The 26,413-nt window shown below is 36.9% G+C and overlaps 1 protein-coding gene across 1 annotated transcript; it reads right to left on the minus strand.

Annotated features, from left to right (window-relative positions):
- Positions 1-2,463: 2,463 nt before the first annotated feature.
- LOC146136372 (myosin-4-like) lies at positions 2,464-24,459 on the minus strand. The gene is made up of 41 exons (XM_083396217.1): positions 24,352-24,459; positions 23,169-23,267; positions 21,652-21,795; positions 21,183-21,339; positions 20,616-20,643; positions 20,343-20,460; positions 20,023-20,115; positions 19,775-19,838; positions 19,569-19,667; positions 18,967-19,070; positions 18,642-18,780; positions 18,322-18,470; positions 17,767-17,886; positions 17,450-17,620; positions 16,999-17,178; positions 16,617-16,749; positions 16,424-16,494; positions 15,616-15,821; positions 15,177-15,300; positions 14,729-14,865; positions 14,066-14,321; positions 13,518-13,599; positions 13,019-13,179; positions 12,319-12,495; positions 11,620-11,856; positions 10,927-11,070; positions 10,374-10,511; positions 10,082-10,189; positions 9,659-9,784; positions 9,333-9,452; positions 8,706-8,902; positions 8,135-8,318; positions 7,738-7,903; positions 7,390-7,493; positions 6,001-6,137; positions 5,315-5,507; positions 4,940-5,032; positions 4,256-4,492; positions 3,618-3,788; positions 3,025-3,225; positions 2,464-2,649 (listed from the first exon to the last, which is right to left on the minus strand). Exons 1-41 carry the CDS (start codon positions 24,457-24,459, stop codon positions 2,464-2,466), a joined length of 5,862 nt encoding a protein of 1,953 aa, XP_083252343.1.
- Positions 24,460-26,413: the final 1,954 nt, after the last annotated feature.

Here is a 26,413-nt window from a genome sequence, read left to right on the forward strand (position 1 = left end):
CGTTAGTGAGTGGTTTCCTATCGATATATCTCACTGGTTTTCGTTACATAAAAGATTTGACGTGCTTAGCCGTTGGGTATTTGTCCTTTTTATTTCAAACAAGCACACATTATTTGCAATTTTGTTTCAACAAAATGTAAAATTTTAGTTTCCGAAGACGAACAATTAGTTGTTGCACAGTCACGCAGATAAATGCGATAATTTATAACACGCCATGCGATTAAATGCTGCTTCCACACAGGCTAAAGAACTTGACTCCATTTGTGGGGAATCATTTAGTTAACCCATTTCAGGCACAACCAAGTTACACGCATCCATCTCTGCGGCTCGCTACCACGCCCCAGAGCTGTCGAGAACAGCTAATGTGAGACGCAATTGCTTATTAACAGGAGTCGGCCGTTTTGCCTCCTCTATGTTTCAATGGGGCCTTGCCTCTTCCCCACTATGTGAGTGCGCAGCAATACAAACGGCAAACCACATCGTAGAAGAATGTCCAAAGATTTCCTGTCCAGGTGGTTGGGCAGCAATATTGGCCGCGAAATCCTTTACCACACAGTGGCTCACAAGCCACTGCCCAGATATCTAAGCAACACGAAAGAAGAAGAAGACACAGTAAGCAATAAAATAGTCAAGGGACGACTAATATATATGCTGTATAACAATTAACGATAAGAGAGATTAAAATGTTTTATTTAGAAAAAATTAAAATATTTACGAATTTACACACTATTTAGCACTCAAGCCAGAATATTACGCTATCCGTAACTTTGCTTTTTAGTAATGGTAAATTTCCTTTTTAAATCATCGGCAATAATACTTGGCTCAAGCAAATGACGCAGAGTACAACATGATATGTAATAGTTTTAAGAGGCCAGCTTAATGGAATCTTAAATTTTGTTTAACTTATACTTGAGAAAGATTTGGTCCGGGGCATACGAATTTGCACACAGCAGCTTTGTCAACATGAACGGCTTAATATTGTTGCTGCTTTCACGGGCGCCGCATCCTACTTTAATTGTAAAAAGTATTTACCCGACTAATTTTATTTACAATACAGAACATTACTTTCGGATACAATTTAAATTACTTAGACAAACCACCCTTGAAAATAGAGCTCTGGAAAATAAAAAGCAACCTCGTTAACTTAATTATTTGCATTAAATTCTATTAGGTCTACATTAAGTTGATTTGCAGTTTTCAATATGCGTCCCGGATTTACGTTTCTAAAAAATAGCAAGCCGAGCTAAAGGTGAGTTGCATTATATTGCAAGATCTTGCAAAATGACCGACGACCTTGCGGCAAAGGCTTCCAATGTGGTTGTTATAAAAAGGTAAATATTTGTCGTTTGCCAATGTGTTCATTTTTCTACAGATATTTTTCTTAAAACTTAAAAATAGTGTTTGTGTGTAACTACCTTTTGAAATCCTAACATTTTTTGGTTTCAACTTGGTGTATAACTTCTTACATGCTTTTGATTACAAATGAACGGTGCGTCAACAGACATATGCGACCCAACACCTGAGAGGCGCAACCCAACCTTCTAAATGAAGGATTCTCTATATGCATTGCCTATTTTAGGACTAAAACAACACTCTGAAGTTCCATGTGAATTTTGTATTTTTCCATGCAAAGCATCAAATAGCACATTAACTTCTCAATACAGTGGCAGCATTATTGTTCGAGTACAACAAAGCATTCTACATATACTTTCTGTTGTAGGACTATTATGGTTCTCCATGCAACTACAGCTTACTTTACAAGAGTACGTTCAAGCAAACCGATGTTGGAGGAAAATTGACAAAGTGCTTTTTGGTCATCTGCTCAACCTGCTAAGGCCCGAAGTATTTTTACAAACATTGTCAATTAATTAAGTTAATAACTACTTGAGAATATTACAAACAGTATATCACGTCAACAACTGTAAAAATCAAACAAAACATCCAAAACTAGGCTTAGATTAGTTAATGAATATTACATGAATATTACATGTGTTTTAGAAATAGTTTTATGTTTAAGCTTGATAACATATACAGTAACTGTACATCAGGTGAGTTCAAAGTGTCATGTTTTTACAACAAAATTCACTTCTGGTGCACACGTCTGTACAGGTGCCGGTGGCTGCAGAGCACAGGTCTTGGATTCACAGAGTGTCTAAAACAATTTATATCGTATTTAGTTTAAATATAGAAGATATATCACAACAATGTTTGTTTTTTGTTTCAGAAAACAATACTAAATTCACTTAATGCAACCACCAATTTTTAAATTATTAAAATTAGGGTTTATTTTTGATAACATAATGCTTTTGGTTTTACTTTACAAACTTTCTTGGTCTCCATAAGCATTTTTATTGCTCGTTAAAAATGCATAAATCTAAAAATATAAATATAATAAAATTTTTATAGGATAAGCTACCATTCCTCCCCCGTCCCCAAAAAATATAATATAAACAGTCGAAAAAACTATTTGAAGCGCTTACCGCCGTCGCGCATTCCCTTGCTACCGTAGTATGCGTAGGATGTCTCTTCCTTTGCTTTGGCCCTCAGCTTGCTTAAGGCGGACTCAGCCACGTCAGCTCTCTCTTCTGCGTCATCAAGCTCGTGCTGGAGCTTTCTGTATTTGGCCAAGTTTAAGTTCGCTTGTTCTTCCTGAAGTAAAAGAAAAATAAATAAAACTTTTCTCCACAAAAATTCAATTTATAACCATACCGTCTCCTCTTAGAATAGCAAAAAAACGAACACGCACAGCAAATTTTACTTTGTTTTCGCTTTTTTGGACATTTGACTCACAAACAAATCTTTATTTTTTTTTATTTTTTAAACATTCTAAATGCGACCTGTGAAGGATGTAACGTTTAATAACAAAAAAAAAAAATAAAACTAATTTCCAGGGATCTTTTGACATAATATATAATATTTATAGCACATTGTTCCGCATCACAAACACAATGGAATGAATTTCTATTTGCATAATGCGTAAATTTTACTTATAAAATCACAAAACCAACGATTTTATCGACTCACCGTTTCCTCACACTGGCGCTTGTAGGTCTTTACTTTAACCTGAAGTTTGTCGAGAAGATCCTGCATCCGAGTGAGGTTCTTCTTGTCCTCTTCTGCCTGATACGTCACTTCCTTGATGCGTCGCTCCGCTTTGCGCAGTTGTTTCGTCGAATCCACGGTGCGGCGCTGTTCGCCGTCCAGTTCGTTCTCAAGTTCACGGACCTGAAAAGGATAATAAATGAATTTCGCCTTTGAAAACTCCGCAAAAAGTACAATTGCGTTGAAAAATAAAAATGCGGTTTCACGTTGTTCGCAAACTTACTTGTAAAAAACATCTTGGCATTGCCTACACAAACATTCAAGATAAAGATTTAGAATCCTCAAAAGCAAAAAGAGAAATAAGTAGACCATTTATCTGATGTGTAATTTTGTTTCATTCTTCCCTAATTTTCAACTGATATACTCAAGTTATGAAGAACATGATGTGGAAAAATAGGGCCTCGTAGCAAATCGATGACGAAAAAGGTTCAACATTACCGATGTTATTACTCTGCGGTGCCAACAGCCTGAACATCAGGCACTCTAACTTTAACGTCTGCGCAACACTAACTTACTCTCGTCTCCAGTTTTTGGAGTTGTTTTCTTCCTCCTTTGAGAGCGACCTGTTCCGCCTCATCCAGTCTCATCTGGAGGTCTTTAACATGTTGCTCCATGTTCCTCTTCATGCGCTCCAGATGGGCAGATTGATCCTGCTCTTTTTTAAGCTCTTCCGCCATCATGGAAGCCTTGACGTGGGGAAACAAAATAAGATTTTAAAGAGTCGAAGGGACGTTGTTTTGTGCTGTTAATAAAGCTTGGGAGAACTCCTCAAACTTCTAAAATAAAGCAAAAAGTTCAATCGTAACGGCCATGGAGGGAATGCCGATTGGCCTACATGAACTTTGTATTATCACAATAAACAGAACCAGTCTGTGGTTAGTTTTTAAACAGCTGATTTAATGGTTTATCTACTTTACCCTTAACTATTGCTTTATAAAAAAACATAATAGTAAAGCGGTTGGTGCTTTATTGCGCAGCTGCGACATGGTAAAGTCAAGGGGTAACGCAACACAAACACGCGTTTATAAAGTACAGCGGCAAAATAGGAAAAATGTCGATCTGCACGCTGCACATGGACGCACATCAGTAGGTTTGCCACATTAGTAAGTATGAAATGTGTTTGGTATAGAGTGAAACCAGAAACAATTCTTACGTCCATAATGGCTTTCTTCGCCTTCTCTTCGGCGTTTCGCTGCTCCTGTATTGACTCCTCTATCTCTCCCTGCTGATGTTGGACCTCTCCTTCGAGTTTCCTCTTCTGGTTGATAAGGGCCGTGTTCTGGGTGTGGAGGAGGTTGCTACGCTCGCTCACTTCCATCAGCTCACTCTCAGCCATCTTCCTTCCACGCTCCGCCTGCTCCAGAGCATTCCGCATCTCTTCCAGTTCAGACTGAATTTCACAGAAGTTGTGGATGTCAGGCAAGTTTTCGAGAATTAGACAAAATTGAAGTTAGGCAACAGAATATCGTTATCGTCTAAACCAGTGATTAACAAACTGTGTACCGCGGCACACTAGTGTGCCTCGAGAGATTGTCAAGAGTGACGCGAAACTTTTTGCAATTTTGGAAAAGAGAGTATTTGCATTACCAATAGGCATACATGCAAGCATTTTAAACTTAAATACCGGTACTCACTATTCATTACAAATTGATGATTTTAAAACATTTACATATAGTTTGTCTTGTGTTACAGGAGATTGTAAAATTCTTCTATTGTTAAAAGTGTGCCACGAAATAGTTAAGATTTTTTTAGTGTGTCACGAGCAAAAAAGTTTGGGAACCACTGGCCTAAAGTAACATGACACATACAGGTACGTGAGTTACTGGAAAGTTGTTACCATGAGAAGATTGGCTCTTCTTTCAATCATCGAGGTTTGTTCTTCTAGATCCTCGTTGTGGCGAATTGCCTCATCCAGTTGAATTTGAAGGTCCTAAGGAAATCGAGATTCAGTTTATAGAAAGATTGTTTCTTCTTTTCACTGATGGCTTTGAAAGTACGAAGGCAGTAAACCAAATTTGCCATTATTCAGAAATTCCCAGTTAAAACGCTTACGTTTTAGCCAAAAACAAATGTGTTTTATTAAAACTATAGCGTTAGTCATTTCGTCAAAATTAAAAAAAATAATTTAAAATAAGAAAGCTAACACCTAAAAAGTATGCGTTTAAAAACAATACCGAAAATCTACCATAGGAACGCAGTCCTGAAAATGCACCTTATTAGCTCCATGTCCTTCCTTCATTTGCCTCATTGCCTCGTGAGCTTGTCTGTTGGCGTGGTTCAGCTGCATTTCAAGGTCGTTTATGTCACTCTCCATTTTCTTCTTAATCCGGACCGCCTCCGACCTGGCTTTGCCCTCTGCGTCCAAGGTCGCTTGCATTGACTCAATGGAGCGCTGACCGGTTCGTCTATTAAATGCGAATACAAAAGGGTATTGGCTGTGAATTAACGGACTCCAGCCAAAAGATCGAAATAAGAACAACTTTAACGTCGGAAAACAGTTAGGAATCACACTAAAATAGGACTGGAACCTTTAGTCCTTAAAACGTATACATCGGAAAGTCCTAAATCCGTCGGATTAAAATCTAAATGGCCATAATCAGGCCTACACAACATTTTAACTAACCCCTATGATTTTTCAGCTTTGGTATTGTTGCTTTGTAGGTCCTATTGTGTGTTCCCGAATTAACATTGCACTGGGCTTATAACACAATTACCAACAGATAAAAACTATTCTATTTCTTAATGACCTACAATCAATGAATATAAATATGCTGTAAAATAATGAATGAATATGTATCCCTTTTTAACAATTTCTTTTTTTAATAATAGTGCCACCAGGCACATCTCCCCCCATTTGATGTAGATATATTTTTAACAGGTTACTTTGCCGTACGTCACCTTGTGTTGTCAACTTCCTCTTCTTTCTCGTGAATCCTTCTCTCAAAGTCCTGCTTCACCTGAGCGAGCTCTACTTGGAGTCGGAGGACTTTGCTCTCCTCGTTCTCAACTGCTCCTTCAGCTTCCTCTAAAGCGCCCTGGCGACGAAAGACTTAAAAATTAAGCGACCTTTCACGATTTTGGTATCACGAAGTTTATATAAACTTAAAAAGATTGTTAGAAGTTTGTTGCTAAACTCGCTGAACTTTACTAACTTTTTTGAGAAGAAGGATAGTTATTGTAAACGATAGAAAACCACTGAATAGACATTGTAACCACGTTTCTGATTAGTGCAAATCAGACAGCCAAAACAAATACCTCAACTTCCCTTTTACTCGAAATGCCACTCAGCAGGGTTTACATTTTCGGAAATTCCAGCTTAACGACGCAAATTACATTTGGTTTGGTTTCGCTCTTCATATGATAGGCTATTGTTGTTTGTTTAAAATATAAAAAAGCGATTAAACACTTTTTACAATAATACAAACTTTAAGTTTCAGGAAAACGGTAACTCGGCATGCTATAGGGTCACCAAACATAGTCAGTGTCGATTCGAGTTATTGTACAAATCACACCCGAGTATTAAGCTAATTAAGCAAATTGGGTGAGGTTGTCTAAAAACAAAGCTCTGCGGATTCGAAATCTCTACATTATGTCTGTGCAGATCGAAATTGCTGCATCTTTTTTTATTATATTTATAAACCTTAGCATTAGCAAAAAGTAAAAGGTGTTGGGTTGGTGCCGGATTTGGGACTTGAAAGAGTAAGATAACTTGTCGGGAGTCGAACTCGGGACTTGAGACTCGAGTAACATTAGTAGAGTCCCGAGTCCAAGGTATGCTTGTGCATTACTAGTTCTGAACCGATAAGCCATACATTTCTAATCATGATTGAATAGTACAGGGTCGCATATTGGAGATCCAAGTTTTATGAGTGGATGAATCCTAAGGCAACCCTTAAGAATGGGTTGGCGTTTCGATCCTTTTTTGGTTAGTTTGATTACTGTAATGTAGGGATGTAGAGTCGCATCCCGGCTCGGAACTCTTCAAGCCCCAAATGCAAGGACTCGACGAAGTCGTTAAAGTTCGACCAGGGACTGAACTATACATTTTATGTCAAAGCCGGACTCTTGTAACAAACTGACTCCACCGCCCTTCAAGAAGGACTCATTTAAATCTAGGTGAAAAATGTCGTGCATTACATAGAATTTCCTTTCCCAGTATCGATCGACACATACCATTTATCAACTTGTCAAGTTCAATTCCTATGCGTGCAGACACTAATAAAAGGGTTCTACATGTTTTGCATTATATCCTAATGAATATACAAATTTTATCCTAAAGTCTGTAACCTGCAGTTCAGTTCTCTCGTGTTCCAAGGCGCGTTTAGCTTTATCTAATTCATGAATGCTCTTCCCGCCTTCGCCAAGTTGATCAGAAATGTCTGAAATCTCCTCTGCAATAAACAAATATCAATGAAGGTAAAAATCACAATCAAGTTGAGTGCAAATACTTTAGTTTGAGCGTGGCCTGTTCTCCTACACGGCAAATTACCTGTTTGTTGTATATAAATAAGCTTGAAAATTTTAAATCTATTAGTTTTTTTGGAGATTTATTTTAAATGGTTTAAAATTTTCACCCCGGCGATATCGTGTTTATTGATTGGAATTAGTCAATTTTGATCACAAATTAAGCCGTACCTTGAAGATTCTTATTTTCTCGTTTAATTGTCTCCAGGGCCTCCAGGGCTTCTTCGTAAGCGTTTTTCATTTTGAAGAGTTCCGTCGATAGGCTTCTTCCCTCCTTCTGGGATTGCTCAAGATCAACTCGGAGCTCTTCCTGCTTTTCCTTGTTATCCGAGAGGACCTAAAGGAATTAAGAATCACACATTTAGATGGTAAAACATCAAATTGACTGTAAAGATTTACACCTTAAAAGTGGAGCCTTATTTGGTTGTTCGCTTTGTCTCGCAAGTTCAGTCGAAAAAATTGAACAACCTCACTGAGATTTATAAATTGTAAACGATATTTCACAGATAATTGTATTTGCACTACGACTCAGATAGTCGGTAATTTGTACCTTAACCTAAACAACAACCTTATCAAAGTTCCTCTGCTTCTTATCGAGAGCCGCAGCGGCGGCGTTCGATCTTTCGAGATCCACCACGACGTCCTCGAGCTCTCCTTGAAGACGGAGTTTGGTCTTCTCTAGGCTGGACGCCTTCGCCTGAGCAGCCTCCACCGCTTCCTCTGCGTCCTGGAGCCGAGATGCCAGTTTCTTTCTAAACCAGATAGCTTAACTTTTACGACGAAGTGCCTTCAAAAGTTGCAGCTGGAGATTTTAATTGTATCGCGGAGTATTCTTCCATTCTATAGGCTGGCAAAATTGTGTTTGTTTTATTTGACCGGCATGTTACTGATCGGGTAGTCTGGGCAGGTCGCCACCCTCGCCAACCCTTCACGTCCCAATTAGTGAAATAGGTATTTTAAAAACATGTAAAGTTAACCCATATGGAGATGTATGTCAACATTTTCGTGTGACAAATTTTCATGTCAAGTTTCTGGCGTTAAAATATATTTTATTCGACACTTTTATATATAAGTCAAGTGCGATATTACGTCGGCCATCCTTATAGTTTTAAACATTTTCAAGCACAACTGCAGCTTACTTGGCTTCCTCCAATTCCTCAGTTCTCTGTATTGCATCAGTTTCGTACTTTGTTCTCCACTGAGCTACTTCAGCGTTGGCTTTGGACAGTGATCGCTGTAGTTCGGCTTTCGCCTCCTGTTCTTCTTCGTATTGCTCCCGCAAAAGGTCGTTGTCGTGCCGTGCGCTCTGGACAGCGTGAGCCAGAGCGTTCTTTGCCTGCAAATACAATGTGGCAAGCAATGTTTAAACGCTTGTATCGCGGACGTACGCCTTATGTTGTTTTTCAACCTAAATAATTATGAGATGGTGAATGGATGGATAGATTTTTTTAACGATAAGACTGTTTGGCTTTTCTTCTTTGTTAGATAACTTATAAACACCCTTTGTTTATTTTAAAGGCTTTATATGGGGTGGATTTTTAATTATTGAACAAAGCCGATACAAATATTCTGGGTAGCCTTATAGCTGTTTTGTATTAAAAATCATTTTAAAAGTGAAATACATAATATCGTGCACATTGAATGCAAAGGTATACTTTTTTTGGGAAAAAATCTTTAACAAATAAAATTCATTATTTTTTCTTATACTTTTTTACCGAAAACTGGAAAACGTCGATAATGTACAAGTTACAGTAATCCTTACTTACTTTCATTTCTTCTTCGACCTGTCTTTTAAGCTCCTCAAGTTGCTGTTGCAGCGAATTTCTTGTCCTACTGTACTGGTTCATTAGCGATTCCTTCTCCTCTAAGTAGCGACTCAACTCGCCCTGCGTTCCAGTTGGACACGGATAAAAAACCCATGTAAAACCGTATTTAAGTTAAAGTAATTTTTTTTAACCTTTAACTTAAATGATTTTGGCAAATTTTGGTTCAGACACATCCGGCAGATGTATTGCTTTCGTATAACTCTGGTAACACTTTTCAAGAAAAAGCGGCGTTGTCATTTACCGAGTTTAGGAAAATCTCTGCATACCTTTTCGCTTGACAGTCTCGCAAACTTGGCGTTGACTTCGTTCAATTCCCGTTGCATTTCGTCACTTTTGGTTTTGCACTCGGAAAGTTGATCTTCGAGGTTGCGACTCATCTTTTCGAAACTCAACTATTGAATAACAAATTTATAGATTTTTTTGCAGTACGATTTTCCTAAAGTAAGACAGGATAAATTTGGGAATTTTTCTGACTGATTTTTTTTAAGTTTAAGTTTAAAACAAAAAACATGCTTAAACGGATCCAAAAAAAGTGTTTACCAAAGTAACAATAAAAAAGTACAAATAATCTTTTAAAACCTAAAAATACTAAAACATCTTTATAAAAAACCTAATCAAACTGTTTTTCAAAGCAATAAAATAGTCTGATCAAAAATGTAGTATACTGAATCAGAGTTTAAATATTTAACCTTGTGCTTGGTGACGACTTCTACATTGCTGGACATATCGTCGATTTCCATTTTCATTTCGCTCTTCTCTTTTTCCAACTTTTGCTTCACTCGCTGAAGGTTGTCAACCTGAAATAAACATACCAACAAACAAACTTTAATTTATGCCTGACGTGCAATAGTTAAGATAATACACTGATTTTACAAAATACCACTGTTCGACAACAAGATGACATTGGCGATTGGGGCGTTGTAAAACGGTAGTCATTTATATATGCAAGAAAAAACATGAATTATCGTACAGAAAAGATACCTGTTCGCTGAGTTCTGCCAAGGTGTCTGCGTGCTTCTTTCTCATTGTTGAGACGGTGGCTTCGTGCGCCAGATTTGACTCCTCATATTCGCGTCTAAGCTTGCTGTATTCCGCCTCACGACGCTTGTTTAGATCAATCTGCAAACAAGTTGAAATTTAAAACATTTCTCACAGTCTTAAAAATGAAAACAAGTAACGACATTGTTTGCTTTAAATTAACAACCAACCGCTCAAAACATGTATATGATAACAAAATGTTTCATCCAACTCCCCCCCCCCAAAAAAAAATAAAAAGAGAAGAGAAGTAAATGAAACTGTCTGCAGAAACTAAGATAGATAAATATTGTATTTATTTGTAACATCGAATGCATTATTAAAAAATAGTACAACACACTGCTACAAAATCGGCTCTGAGTTCCCAGGGGGCAGCGCAGTGAGGAACATCGAGTCAGATGCCCCCCTGAAGAAAACTAAATTAATGAAAAATTGTTTTGACCTTTGATTCATGAAAAAACAACGGCGCCAGTTAGGAAACGATAAAACATCCCCGAACCTGAGCGGCAGTTGCTCCACCTGATTCCTCGAGCCTCTCACTCAATTCCTCCAGTTCCCTGGACAGCTCGGTCCTCTGCTTCTCCACTTTGGCGCGAGCTGATCTCTCGGCATCTAGCTCCTCTTCCAACTCTTCAATGCGCGCCTATTTGCGGTAAAAATCACACATAAATCCCTATAGTATTTCTTCAAAAATGTAAATTTATAGTTAAGAACATTCGCTAAACAGAATCAGGCTGTTTGCTTATGGAAATATATATTATATAGGCTACATATTTTTCCAGCAAATGTTAGCAGGCAAAAACCAACTTCCAATATTTGCGGATTATATTAAGTGTTTAAACAGGGTAAAATACGCTTTTTAACGAGAATTACCTTTTATTCTAAGGAAATCAGTTTTTGCGGATTAAAACACATCATTTCTGCCAAAGCCATTTTTTTATTTAAGATTTTTTTTTTGACCAAAGGCATTTCTAATTTATTTTTTCCTAAAATATCAGAAACAAAAATGACACTAGATCGCTTAGTTGACATAGTTGGTTAAATTAAATATATTGCTCATAATGATAGCAGGTAGAAAACAGATGCTATAAATCGAGGGTTCACAAAAGGATATTTTACCGATGTTTATAAATAGAATATTAAATACTACAAGGTAAATTGCCAAAACGTCCCTTAACGCCATAGTATATACCTGTAGTTCTTTGATCTTCCTCTGCAGCTGGGCAATAAGAGCTTGTTCATCCTCCAGCTTTGTTGCCAATTGGTTATATTCGAACTCCTTCTTTTTGATCTTCTCTTCCAATCGTTGACGATCGTTCTCCAGATCCATGATGGTCTCCTGCAGAAGACGAATGTCTCCTTCCTGTTTTCGCTTGACCCGTTCCAACTCCATCCGAGTTTTTTTCTCATGTTCTAAGGAGGCTTCCAGCTGTTCGAAGTGTAAATAATTAAGCCGGCATTCTCTTTTTAAAAATCACCTAACATGGGTTTAATCTAACTTGGTTACGTAATATGAAGTTGACTTATAGTTAAAGATGAAATTTTTCGTGGCGTTAACAATAAGTTAGAATACATGAGAATTAGATAGTAATCAACATTGAATGTTAACCTAAAATATCGCCCAAAAAATTGGAGCCTGTGGATTTCAAGAAAGAAGAAATAATTTTTGTGCGAAAACTTTCCATTAGCAAAAATAAAAGACCGTTTTAAATTTAAGATTCGTTTATAATTCTGTATACAGTCTCTCGACAAACGCGTTTATTGTTTTGCCTTTCGTTTACGTGAAATCGCACAGTTTTATAGTTTTAATAAAAAAATATGATAGAATTTCCGAATAACCATTTCTACAAAATCCGTAAAAAGCATTTTAACAGATCACATGACATCTTACATCATCAACTTGCTGTTCCAATTTGCTCTTGTGTTTCGTAAGAGAGTTCACTTTATCCTCTTCTGCTTGTAAGTCATCCAAAGTCTGCTGGTGAGCTTCCTGAAGAGCCTTCTTCTCCTTGTGTGCCTTTCCCAAGTTCTCTTCTAACGTCATTAGCTCCTCCGAAAGATTTTTAACCTGGAAGAATGGCGTTTAACATATCAATCAGACAGATGTACTGAAGACTATGTTTTGTTTGCAATAAATTTAGATTATTAACAGGATTAACAGGATTTCATCCAATACGAATAGATGAGTTTTTAAATCGTACCTATTGGACCCTATTTGCAAACAAGTCTGGCCTAGAGAAAACTTTAAATGAGCTTATAAATCGTCATTATTTGCTACATTTTATTAGTTAGTGCGCAACAGCAAATAAACTTATAGTGCGGATTAAAATTGTGCCAAACAATCTTAATATTATGAAAAAAAATAAACCGTCAGTCTGATGGGGTAAATTGCCGAAAAAATTGTTTCTCATATGTAATAAGAATATCAAAGCCCATATACAATTAGGTATCCTTATGAACGTTTCTAATAGCTCTTTAGTCATTTTCAACATCTATGTATTTCCGTATGGGCTTTGATATTCTTATTACTTCTTACTACAACCTCCGACCATTATGCTCCAATGTTTCCAATATGATTAAATCTTTCAGACCTTATTTTCAGTCGCGTGCTTTTCCTTCTCCACCCTTGCCAAGGTGAGTTCAAGGTCGTCGATATCCTTCTTGAGTTCGGAGCACTCATCTTCCAGCTTGCGTTTCTTTGAAAGCATGTCATTGTTGGCCTCCTCTTCGTCCTCAAGACGTTCCGCGAGATCTAAAAAAAATATTATTAACTTATTTGGGGTTAAAGCAAGAAGATTACTTGCGATTTTAAAACATGGTGTAAAACTAGGATGCATATGGGGCAATATTTTAAGATGTCAACACAGCTGAAAAATGTAACTCACAACAGTTTTTGAGACTAATATATGGGGAAATTTTGTCGGAACGTTGGCTCAATAAAAACGGCAAAATTCGACGGTAAAATGAGTAAATCTCGGGTGTTCCTAACTAAAGGAGCCATTATAAAATTAGACCTTCTCAGAATATAAAACGGATCACATAAAAATAGATAATTAGCTTACCAAATATAATAAATAAAAAATTATTCACCCTTAATCTTTCCCTCCATTTCGACCTTGGACTTAATCAGCTGGTCACATCTGTCTTCCGCGTCCTGAAGGTTTTCTTGCTCCTAAATTAAGGCATTAAAAGTGACACAGTGTTTATATTTTCATATTTTTGATTTTTAAACGTCCTTGGCTATAGTTAAAGTATTTTCTAAATTGCTAGACTAAAAAAAACTACCTCCATTGTACTGAAAACTACTTAACTGTTTCTATTTTAACGATTTTTTCTTTAACAAAATACTGTTTGTTTTTAAATGCCAAATAGTTTCTAGGATAAACCTGTGTCGGTTGCTGATTGATATGTAAACTAACTGATTGTCATTTTAAAACGACCTATTTACCGGAATACTTTTAGGTTACAAGTTCTTAAAAAATGGTCTGTTTAAATAGTCAAACAAGACGAGATAAAAGGGAACAAAAGATTTTAAAAACCGTTTAACTCCTAAGAATGTTAAGTCATCCTCAAATACACTTTGCCTGCACAAAAGATCAAAACTAAAACAAAAAAACGGGTGAAAAACGCATTCTTACAGCGGAAAGCTGCAACACAAGGTCGTTCTTCTCCTGGATCAAGGTCACTTGCGACTCTTCGAGCTCCTGTCTCCGCTTCCGCTCTTTTTCCAGGCAATCCTTCGCGTCCGACATCTCCTTCTCGATCGCCTCCCGCTCCTTGGCGCTTTCGGCCGTTTTGAGAAGCGGCTTGATCTTGAACATGAGCCTCATCCACTCCCAGTTACGAACTGCCAGGTAGGCGCGGATGTTGGCCTGGATCAGCGAGCAAGCTTGCCTGGAAATGCGCAACTGCGGTTAAATGTGTTCCGGTCTTTTTGCGTGGTATTTGCGATGGGGTGTAATATAAACCAAGCGTATCTACAATTAAGTAGATTGTACTATTGAAACGTTTAATATTAACTACTTACCTCTTAATTTCAAATATAACTACGCCATATGAAAGCAAGGGTAAAATGGTGGTAATCAGATGACCTCATTATACTTAATACTTTTGGCGGTTAGTTCTGTCGGATACTTTTAGTTCATTTAAACTTATTGCAATTAATTAAATTGTCTTAAATCAAAATTTGTACTTATAGAACAAGGCTCAATAGGCTCAATAGAGCCTATAAAAAACTGCACAAATTACATGAGTTTGATGCTGTAATTTGTGCAATTTTTTGTACAAAAAGTTCAACCCACTTTCGTTCCAGCATTTTTTGGAACTCGATTCTCATCTGTTTTCCTCTTGCCCTTGCTTGCATCCTTGTGATAATGATCGTGAGACGTTCGTCCCGCATATCTTCCAACACACCTAGCATGCCGGCTTTGAAGAAAATCTGAACAAAACACAAAATAGTAAGGGCGGGAAGTTTATCGTTAAATGATACCGAAAAAAATGATGGACAATACTTCGGATAAGTTTTCAATTTTGTTACATCATTTATATAGATTGCAGAATAGTTAATCAATTTAAAATATTACTGCACAATTTCCAATTTTTTAATCAAATTATATAAATATTAAACTCAGTTATTAGCTTTCAAATAAACTTAATTTTTTATAATTTTTGCTTGAAGAAAAATAAATGATATAGGTTAACCCATAACCTTAGATAACCGTGAAATAAAAGGTTCTCCTTTCGGTTTACCTTGGTGTTGCCAAAGCGATATTGAGCCGTGTCGAGTTCCAGTGACGCCATTAGTTTCTCAGACGCCTTTTTGCTGTCCAGAAACTGACCTTCCGGCATTGAATTAGGATTCAAGATGCGGTAACTGCGCGAAAGGGAAGAAATGTAACCTATACTGATAACCACATATATACCATGAATAAATAGCAAACGTAAACAGGTTCAAAATTAAATTCAGCCAAATGAAAGACTTTTTAAAGTTTTTAAAGGAATTTTACTGGATTCGCTATATAAACAACTTAACTTGATAGATAGGCTTAAATAAAATTACGTTGAAATATCTTTGACTAATATCTAGTAATTCGCACGGAGACGAGGCATTGTTTTGGTAAGGTCAATTTGGAAAATGCTGATATAAAATATTCCCAATCACGACTGCTCATTAAATGTGCTTTAGTACCGTTGTTTAAATTCTGCGTAGAGGATCCTGCTTGGAAATCCTTTCCTGCAGATACGGATTCCCTCCAGCACTCCGTTGCACCTCAGTTGGTGAAGAGTGAGCTGGCTCTCCAGCATCCCTGGTTTCTTCTGCTCGTTTGGGATGATGCAGCGGACGAAGTGAGGCTGAGTCGAGCGGAGGTTGGTCATCAGACGATTCAGCGATTCCTGATCAGTGGTCAACAATTATGCGACAATAGTAGTTTTGACATCATGCCGCTTTTAATGACAACTATAGATAATTGTTTAGATACGTGGTTCTTAACTTGGGTTCGTCAACCCCAAGAGGTTCACGGTAATATTTCCAAGGGTAACTTATTGGATGACAGCTGAGATTTCTCATCATGTTATTATATCCCTTACATTACCACTTTTAGTGAGTTGGTGACATCGCTTTATTTATTTGGTTGCTTTTTACAGCTCGATGATAATTTTTTCGGAAAAAAACAGTTGCAAACCTGTCTGAATGCTAAGCCTATTACGGGTGTATAACTAAATTAGAGCAACATATTTTAGAGACACAAATAGAGTTGAAAAACCGAAAGAAAAACGAAAACTAGATCACAACAGGACTGATAAATTTAATTTTAAATATTTTGACGTCAGAACAAAATGTGAATATTACAGTTAAAAGAAAAACTATTCTACTTTGGTCTCGTTTGATTAAAGGTCGTTATCCTTTACACAGGATTTTTTTTTTTTTTTTTTTTAAGGATCATGAATGTCATATTTCACCACCGCCTGTTTTGAAATAGTTCAGTATTGCTTACTCTGTGTAGCGAGGACACGGTTTGGAACGATCCTCCTTTCTGGCGTCTGCCTCCACCCCCACCTTTCTTTGCTCCCGCCATTGCTATAAAGGTATATCAATAAATTGTTGCGTGCATTCCACATGTTACATGTGGCAGTATCTTTCTATCTATAGTATGCAGAAAACTCCTGCAGAAAATACAACTTATTTACCGTCTTCAGGAGACATATAGCTTTCCCAGATGGTGGCGAGCACTTTGAGAGTGGATTTCTTGTACAAATTCACGACGGAGTTGTTGAGAGGGTCTTTGTTTTTCTCAAGCCAGCCGGTGATGTTGTAACCGACCTGCAAACACAAATCGAACCAGGAAAACAAATGTCTCTCGGAATGCTTTTTACGTTGTACAAAACAGTATATGTTCGATCATTCTTTGGAACACAATACACGTTTTTTTTTAGTAACTTCAATAAAAATATATATTATGGCTTTTATATTTTTATCGATCAATCTTAAAAAATAAACCAAATAAGTAAAATACGACCAAATACAGTGTTTTACCATCTAAGTTTAATGAAATCTAAAGGTCCTTCTTACAGTGCCGGCATAGTGAATGATTTCGAAATGAGCTTCGTATTTTCGCTTTATCTGCGGTCTTGGCTTAATAAAGTTGTTCGACTTGCCGAGGTGGTTTGTGTACAGCTTTTCCTTAAAAGTCATATCAGATGCCTTAGGAAACATGCACTCCTCCTCTAAGATTGACATGATTCCAAGGGGCTGGAAATCGCAAAAAAAAGTATTTATTAAACAGATCAAAGTAGGCACATTTAACATTATTCAAAACTTGTTTTTAGTCAACCGGCAACAAAATGTATAAAACTAGAAATTTAACTCTTAACAAGAGCAGTTTATCTCATATTTCAATGTACAGTACGGTTACACTTTGAGTTTTGAACATGAATTTAAAGCGCATCGATAAATGCATATAGCGTAACATCTGCAACGCACTATTCTGCTAGTTTGACCCTGTATTGTTACACCACAATACCTTCTCGATAAGCTCAATGCAAGCTTGTAAGTCGAGTCCGAAATCGATGAAAACCCAGTCGATTCCCTCGCGCTTGTACTCTTCCTGTTCGAGCACGAACATGTGGTGGTTGAAAAACTGCTGAAGTTTCTCGTTGGTGAAGTTGATACAGAGCTGCTCGAAGCTGTTAAGCTAAAATCAAAGACGAATACTTTGCTTTATAAATAATCTCACATTCTTTACTTAAACGTTTCGTAAAAACGACACCGAAGTGAATTTTAACTGTTTACTTAGGTCTGAAAGAACTTTAGGCGTATCGCGTTTGAAATATGACTCACATCGAATATCTCGAAACCCGCAATGTCCAACACTCCAATGAAAAAATTCCGTTGCAGTTTGGTGCTCAAAGTCTCGTTGATCCTCTTCACGAGCCAAATAAACAAACGGTCGTATACAGCCTGAAAATAAATCATAAACTTAAAAGTAAATACAGGCAACGTGGCTGAAAAAATATTTTATTTATGATTAGTAAAGCATATAGATTTGAATGTTTTTTTCCAAATGCAGCAATTAATAGCAAAAATGTTTTGGAGCTACTTGTGGTTTCATGTTTTAACACTTAAATGTGCTTGTTGAATTATTTAAATCAGAAGTCAGAAACTTGGGTTTCCAACTCTAGTGTTCATTTCTCAGGAAGTGTTTTTTTATATGACATTTATATAAATTGCATTTATTAGCTTTTTCATAAAGAAATGTCGAAGCTAGTGCAGAACAAACCCTTTGAAAGATACAATAACAACAAACAAAGCATATCACGCGGTTATGGCTTATAATACTTAGTTACGAAGGAAAGGCTGCAAAAACGTTAGAATTAATCAATTAGTTCAGATTACCTTCGACAGCGCGCCAACACCGTAGTAAACTTGTTGCACGGTTTGGCCTTTTGTAACGTAATCATTTCCCACTCTGACCCGAGGCTGAAGCAAGGACTTTACGAACTCGGCAGAGTTAATCCCGAGCAGATAAGTGATTTTATCCGCGTCTGCATAAGAACACAGAAAACGTTAATTAACGTCGCAGCAGGATGGAATTTGGATGAACCACAAATTGTGTCAAGTGGTATATTTACCTGAAATTTTACGTTAAAGGCGAGTGCCAGCATTACTATATATTATTAAAAAAAAAGTTTTTTTTGTTTTTAAAATCCTCAAACCTTCAGTGCCATCAGCTTCAGCCTGTTCTTCGCGCGGTTTCTGCTTGAACTTCATATTGCCCATGTGCATGATCGAGCCCATGATCTTGTAGATGCCATTCTTCTCGTCCTGGGTGAAGCCGAGTACATCGAATGCAGTCTGGCAGCAAAAATAATTACATTTATGTTATCGCAACTATAGCGTACTTGGCCATTCATTTCGTTTCGCCTATAACCGAATATCATAACATGCAATCCAAAGCACCAAAAGCAAATATACCTATTTTTTAGTATATATTAAGCTATATATAAAAGAAAGTGATAGCCAAACTAAATTCGTGCCTACATCAGTTGCACAAAGTTCTTCGCCGTCGTCGAGATTGTCGACCGTCACCTCCCCTTGCGAAACGTAGCGGAAGTCGTAAGGGTCGGTCGTCACAAGCAGGGATTCTGAACAAGGAAGAAAAATAGATAGAAAACGCTCTTCTGGTGTAAACGAAGTATAAACCGACGTTTCGGCAGCAGATACCAGCTTACCTCATCAGGGTTAATAATAAAAACGAGAGTGCGTTAGCCATCTTATATACTGAGAAGTAAAAAATTGAAAAAACGTAGATTAATAATTCTAGACGTCGCTGAAGTATGCAATAAGCCGTGACGCGCCGGAGTCATCCGGTGCAGAACTGCGCCGTCGGACAACGAGCGTTTATCAGCTATTGCGTATACCTACAACGACGAGTAGATTGCCGGATACCATGAATCCTTTTTATTCATGGTGTTAGGAAAATTGGATTTCTCGATATTTAGTAAGACTATGACGATGACAGCAAATATTTTTTGTTAAAGCTGAAGGATATTTTTTTTGCATAACCGCTGTGCATTTGGAAAAGAAGACAACTTATAAGCAGCATTTACAATTACTGCTTTAACGACAAAAACAGATCTTACCCAATAGTTCAGGTTTTGCTCCTGAAATGATCTGGTAGAAGATGTGAAATCCTCGTTCACCAGGCTGCTGGAAGATCACGCGTGATTTCTCCAAAAGATCTGTGTGATTCAATGTGCTTGTTTAAATCCCGTTTCACTTTCAAGTATTCTCGTACATTTTTGAGTCATGTGTTTGTTGAGCACAGCCATAATGAATTGGTACTTACATGTCTCAATATCCCCAGACGCTAGTTTTCCTGTTGTTCCAAAGTGTATACGAATGAACTTACCCTGTAAAATAATTTAGTGTGATACTTTGCTGCGTTAAAAGGCAATAGTGAAAATAAAATAATATTTTAGTGAAAAATGCATTGAATGTCATATCTCCAACTGCTATAGGTGACAAAAAGTTGCTGAAAGTTCAAATTGTCTGTAAGGATACCTTACGCATGTTTTCAACGAGAAAGAAACTTACAAAACGAGACGAATTGTCGTTACGGATAGTTTTGGCGTTGCCAAAAGCTTCCATGGCAGGGTTAGCTTGTATTATCTGGTCTTCGAGAGTCCCCTTTTACAAAAAATAAAATACATATGTTTACGAGCTCAGTGTACAAACTCAACTACACCAAAAAAGTAGTCGAGTTATGATGTTTGTATTTTCTATATGTGTTAAACAGTTTTGTTTGATTTATTTGGCTACATATATTTGATATTGGGCATTTGATTTAAAAGACTAGTAATATATAGGGCCGTATGGGATTTAAAATCGATTCCACGTCTAATTAAAATATTAACCTTTGATTTGTTTTTTGCAGCATCACTTTCCTTCGGGCCTTCTCCTAAAGCAGCAACGGTTGCAAAATATTGAATCACTCTTTTTGTGTTAACCGTCTTTCCGGCCCCAGATTCACCACTAAAACAATAAAAAAACATTAGAATATAATGAAACTCTAGCCAAACCCCATTTAAAGTTTTTAAACTAATTTGAATTTATAGAAATTTATAGTAATTTAAATAAAATTATGAGATCCTTATTTTCAAAGGCAGCATAATGAATGAAATTCTTACGTGATCAACATTGATTGATTTTCCCGATCTAAAACAAAAATATGTATTAAAAAACGTTTTTCATCCTGCGGTTCATAAATAATGATAACTGGGATTTAGGTCAGCTCAACACTTGGTGTACTTGACTCTTTTAACATTACATTTTGATGACACGAAAATATAATTAATATAAAAACAAAATATATTACAAAATTTAAACTATACATTACATACTACACGGCGCCTTTTTTATAATTTAACGTGAACACGGTCTTCTCGCCTGCGTGGTGCTAAAGTATTCCAAAATTTGACAGTAGAGCTGGAATAGGGACCGTGTCATACTTCTGTGTATTAATACGGTTAGTGTTCTCTTTTACTTTTTCTCTTAACCAATTTATTTTATCCCTTTTTGCGTATTCAATACAATAACACAAAGGCAAACAATTTGGTAAATTGTTTTGTATGGGTTCATTGACGTCCACTAACAAAAACAAACCGATGGTGGTGCACTGCATTTATTTCACAACTACTGTAACTGTTTTATTCGTGGCCATTTAAAAAAGCGTTTGTATCCTGAAGAGCACTAACTTCTCAGCATATCGTTGTATGCGTTGTCAGCCACAGAGAAAACATGAGGTGGTGTTTCATTTCGCCTCTTTCCTTTGTAGCAACCTACGACGTAGCTTTCGTACACCGGCAACATCTTGTATGGGTTAATGGTAACGCAGAAAAGACCAGAGTATGTCTATCAACAATTAAAAAACAGAGTTTTTTTAAACAATTATATTATAATTTACAGTATTTCCGTCCACTGTTATTATACAGGCAAGTGATTTCCTACAAGAAAATATAAAGCACATGATTACTTTGGCATCTCCATCTAAAATATCTTGGTTAGAATACTCTTTCTAAAACATTGTAACGTTGTTTCACAAATGCTATACAAACTCCAAAACGGTCCTGTATAAACACGTTTGTCTAAAATTAGCGTTAAACATGAATTAAACCAGTTGTAAATAAAATATGTTAGGTAGACTAAATGACCACATTCACTTACGTAGATCATGAACCGTTCGTATCTACACCTTAAGTTGTCCAACACAGCCGGTTCGTTAAGATACGTCATATTGGCCATATCCTCGATCAAATTGAACTTGGGCGGATTTTGCTCGTGAATGTTTTCCTCTTTCACATCTTTCTCCTGGTAAATAGGTAATAATTGTTAAGTTATATAAGACGTCAATATCAAGCCGTTAAACTGGCATGTGCGCTAAATGGAGTTGTATCAAACACAGTGGTACAGGCGTTTTATGATTCAATAGTTTTATGTGATTTGTCGTAGGAACTTTCGGATAAGCAAACATAAAGTTTTTTAATCAGGTAACATTTGATATAAACCATCACTATAGTTGTAAATAAATCTGACAAAAGAACCTAATTCTAATGTTTTGTGTTTTGTAGGTTATGGTGGAGTGACATTACACATTCAGTGGACATTAGAGAATTTCTGAGGTAACATAAAGCAGGCGCCACTGTCAAAATCCGTCTGCGAGAGCCACTTAAGGACGACTTGCCCAAGCACCAGTTGTCGCAAATGAGATAACGCGGAATACCATTTCGAAAGAGCACTACCTAATATAGAGTACACCGATATTAGCAGGTGTCAAAACTCAAGAGATTACAGTTGTCTTGAAAGAAGGCATCGTGATATGTCTACTTCTAAAAGCGTTATCGCGAAGGTTATTTGAGTGTTAAAAGTCAGGGCGCAATTATTTAGTTGATAACCATAATAATGTCGGCCATAGTGCAATATGATGCTGTTAAATAAATTTAATAACAATTTTGACAAACTTGAGACGCACGGGATTACTTTTAATTGTTTCTCACTCTGGCTTGTTTCGTTTTTTTGCCGGTTTGCTAAACATAATTATCTTAAAGCAAAAATTTTGGCTGTACCGGTAGTAAGTTTTGCCAATTTTTAGAAAATCTGTCAAAGGCGCCGTGTGAAGTTTTCTTATTCATATGTCATCATAGGTTATAGCGCTGTATACTGTGAACTCAGACTCTCTACAAAATGAAAGTTCAGCAAAATATTCAGTGAATGCACTTTTTTGACGTGTAAGTAAATCCGTAAGACTTTACAATAAGGCAATTGTATCGTGATTAACACCTATCTAACTTTTAAACAAGCTAAACACAAATATTACTTGAAATATATGGAGTCACATTTCAACATAACTTGTGGCGTAATGTCAAAAAAACTGTTAAGGGCCCTCCAAACAAAAATCATAGAATTCCCCTGTATGCATGACTAAAACGTGGGCCTATTAATTATATCGAACTTAAAAATGATTTTAGACAAGATTTAAAAAAATCGGAATTACAAAACACACAAGCAATTCCTAAGACAGATTAAACTTATATCATTCAGCATATCACTCTAAATTGGAACATTATAAGCGTTAGGACTTGCTTTATGCTATCACATAAAGCTATAGGCATGTTTCGCTGTATGCCTTGTACCACACTTCTGTAAACAAGTAACGTCTTTTAATTAGTTCTATGGAAACATACGTCGCCACTGTCCAACTTCACCAGCTTGCAACCTTTCTTCTGCGATGGACCGACAATCTCCGCTTTCTGGTATACATTGGTTTTGCAGGGTACCCAAACCTAAAAAAAAACTTGAATAATTATTTTGACCTACTACATGTCAATTATATTTTTATATAATTGCACATTTAATCAAATACATTTGGATACGCATAAAACATAGCAAATGGACAGTTTAAACCAGGGATGACCAATCTTTTAGCAGAATCGGCCGCATTGCCACTTAAAAAATCGATGGGCCGCAAAACCCATTATATTAAAGGGGGTAAGGTTATAAGTTACGTTATATTATGACGTCTTAAAACAACCTAAACCTATAAACACCCGCTCTTCCAAAATGAACTCGTGGGCATGCGCAAATGTGCAAGTAAATCTCGGCCTTATTTTAATTGAGTTTACATGCCGTATAATGCCATGTTACGACACATTTGGGCTGTTATATTTTCTTAAAACAGTCCACAAAAACACACATTTAGAAAAACACACATTTTGCTTAATATAATGGGTACACAAGCATTCGATTGCTGTTGAAAAGCGACATTAGACTCAATTACAGTCTCAGAAAAAAAGATTAGGCCTACATCAAATACTGCGCGTTCTAACGTTTTAATGATAGGCGAAACAATTGTTTTAAAAAAGGATACTAAAAGTGAGAATAAGCACGTAAACAACGTTTTTGTTCAATGTGGTGCATACAGATGCAACACTAAAAAATAAAATTTCCGATACGGCGTATCTACGAAAGTTGTTTTACTGGAACGCAGTTCTGGCTTTTTTTTCACCAGTAAATATACCCTGATATGTGCTTTCTACAACAATGTTACAAAATACATCACTTGATTATAATTTTCTAAATCCTAAAACAATATTTGAATCAACAAATAAAGATAATTTAAATTCCCATCGCTGGGTGCGGTGCAAGTCCAACAAACTTTTCAAATGCGTCGCAAGGAAAAAAACAACCACATTTATCAGTTTTATTTATTTAATCTGTATATTACTTAATAATTCGCATTACACTTTATTTATAATGCTGAACCATTGTGTTCGCACCTACCACATGAGTTTGCACAAAGTGATCAGGTTCAACTTAACTGGGATGTTACTTGCTGAAGAGCCTAACATATCGCACAGTTTTACTTACAGCTTTTTTGCCAGCGAACGTCTGCGCCTGCAATTCCATCCTTTCTTTCGGCGAGAGTCGTAAGTATTGAGCCGCAACTCCAGCCTGAACTGGGTCCCATAGCGCCATTGTTGCAAGAGTTTCGGAGAGTTTTTCCTGAATTAAAAAAAGACTAAAACACTGGAACGAAGGTATAAAAATTCTTAGCCTTATCTTATTTCAATTTCAAAACTTGATTTAACCAGGTTATTATTTTAAAATGCGCTTTTAGACTTTATGTCACGAACACACCAACTACCACAAAATAGCATGATTTATATAAAATGTTTTTTTATCTTGCACCAATATCAAGCTCTAACGGATAAAAACGAAAATTGATTCGCGGTCAATAGTGATTATAGTTTGATAAACTAAAAAAATGCTTAACATTTTAAACTTGGTAAGCTAACACTCAAGAAATCAATCAAACGAGACTCAAACGTTAAAACTTACCTCGTCAGGTTATAGTTGCATTTGCAAGAAGGTCGACAAAGAGTTAGCGAAAGCTACTTATAGCAGCCGCTTATCAGAAGGGGTTGCTCAGTTACCCATATCACTGCATCTTAGGATCACGTCATGATGACAAAATATCTGAACGCCGTTCCTGCAAGTCGGTATGGTGACAATAAACAGTCGCGCAGTCGAGGTTGTCGTGTGACATAGATTAGCGTTTGCTTCCCTGAAGTGTTTGCTTCCCTGAAGTGGATTCAAAGGAATAAAAATTATGGACAGCACACCTACAATAAAAATCAATTCAATACAGCCTAGATTGGTTTTCTATTACTATTCTAGGTTTGCGACTTATCAGTCCTGACAAGTGTCAAGCCGATAAAATACCAAAAAAAATGTGGATTCGCAACATCATTTAGAAATAGAGCCCTAAAATTTGTGGAATATACTTTAAGGTTAAATTTCTAACCAGAATAAATAGTAAAAAACTATTTGATGGTTAGAACGAAATCCCTATAATGTAATATTAATATTTGCAGATTCCTTACTGATAAGACAGAATGGATGAAATGGTCTACACCAGGGGTCGGCAACCCCTGGCACGCGTGCCACTTTTGGCAAACGAAATGATTTTTCAGGGCACGCCGAATGATTTAACGTGCACGTTATATCACCTCCAGAAAGGGCAACCATTACATCACCACCACATCATCAACATGAATACATCGCCAACACTAGCACTGTCTTAACTGTTGTATTTAACATTTTCTGTCGGCGTTAAGTGTTGCTTACGACGTCACAATGCCCCGAAAGTGGCGTGATGTTTACTGCGTTAAAGCAGGTCATTCTATATTAAGTTACAAGGAAAACTTTCATATAGATGAGTGGCTAAGTCAGGGCACTCTACATTAAAAGTAAGCGTGTGTTTTTGAGTTACAGAGAAGCCAAGCTAAAAGCAAAACTAATTGTTAACACTTAGATATCGGCTGAAAAGCGTCGAAGTTTATTCCAAAATAGCAGGCACAGTATTGTGTTCGTGACAGTTTGTTTTGTTTTTCAGCCGGGGTGGGGGGTTTAATGGCGTCGCAAACCGTTTCGAGCAGCAACTGACTAAGTATTAACGCAATACTCAAAAACCATTTAAAGAGCAAAAACAAAATGACTAAAAAGTATAGTAAAACTACGTTATAACGAAGGGTAAACGTAATAATAACTACATCGTTTGTGAGGTAACAGTGCATGACAATTGAAGGTGTGGCATGCCTGTGATCGACTCTTGTGGTAGTGCTCATAAATGCCACAAAACAAATTATGAAGAGTACAATATTTACAAATTTGGCGGGGCATGGTCCCTGTGCCCCCCCCCCTGGCTACACAGCAGGGCTGCGGAGTCGGACACGGGATTTGGGCAATACTATAGGTAAAACCACTCGGAGTGCGCATGCAAATTAAACTGATAAGGCACCAAACGATGAAAACTGATAAGGCACCAAACTGTAAATTGTTAAGGCCGAATAGCATATGGTGACATACTTTTCCATGAGCCCTATGAGTTGATTGCTGAATATCCATCTTACCTTAGTTACGTAAATGG

The sequence above is a fragment of the Ascidiella aspersa genome, chromosome 8 (genome assembly GCF_963924565.1).
Source record: "Ascidiella aspersa chromosome 8, kaAscAspe10.2, whole genome shotgun sequence".
NCBI classification, from domain to species: domain Eukaryota; kingdom Metazoa; phylum Chordata; class Ascidiacea; order Phlebobranchia; family Ascidiidae; genus Ascidiella; species Ascidiella aspersa.

What these genes read in the sequence shown, in the direction of transcription:
- LOC146136372 (XM_083396217.1), bottom strand. Translation starts at nt 24,459, where the DNA reads ATGGCGCTATGGGACCCAGTTCAGGCTGGAGTTGCGGCTCAATACTTA. An exon ending in ATACAACGATATGCTGAGAA is followed by an intron (nt 20,644 to 21,182) that starts GTTAGTGCTCTT and finishes TTTTTGTTTTAG; the next exon opens with ATCGGGAAAATCAATCAATG. An exon ending in CGGGTTTCGAGATATTCGAT is followed by an intron (nt 17,621 to 17,766) that starts GTGAGTCATATT and finishes CTTTGATTTTAG; the next exon opens with CTTAACAGCTTCGAGCAGCT.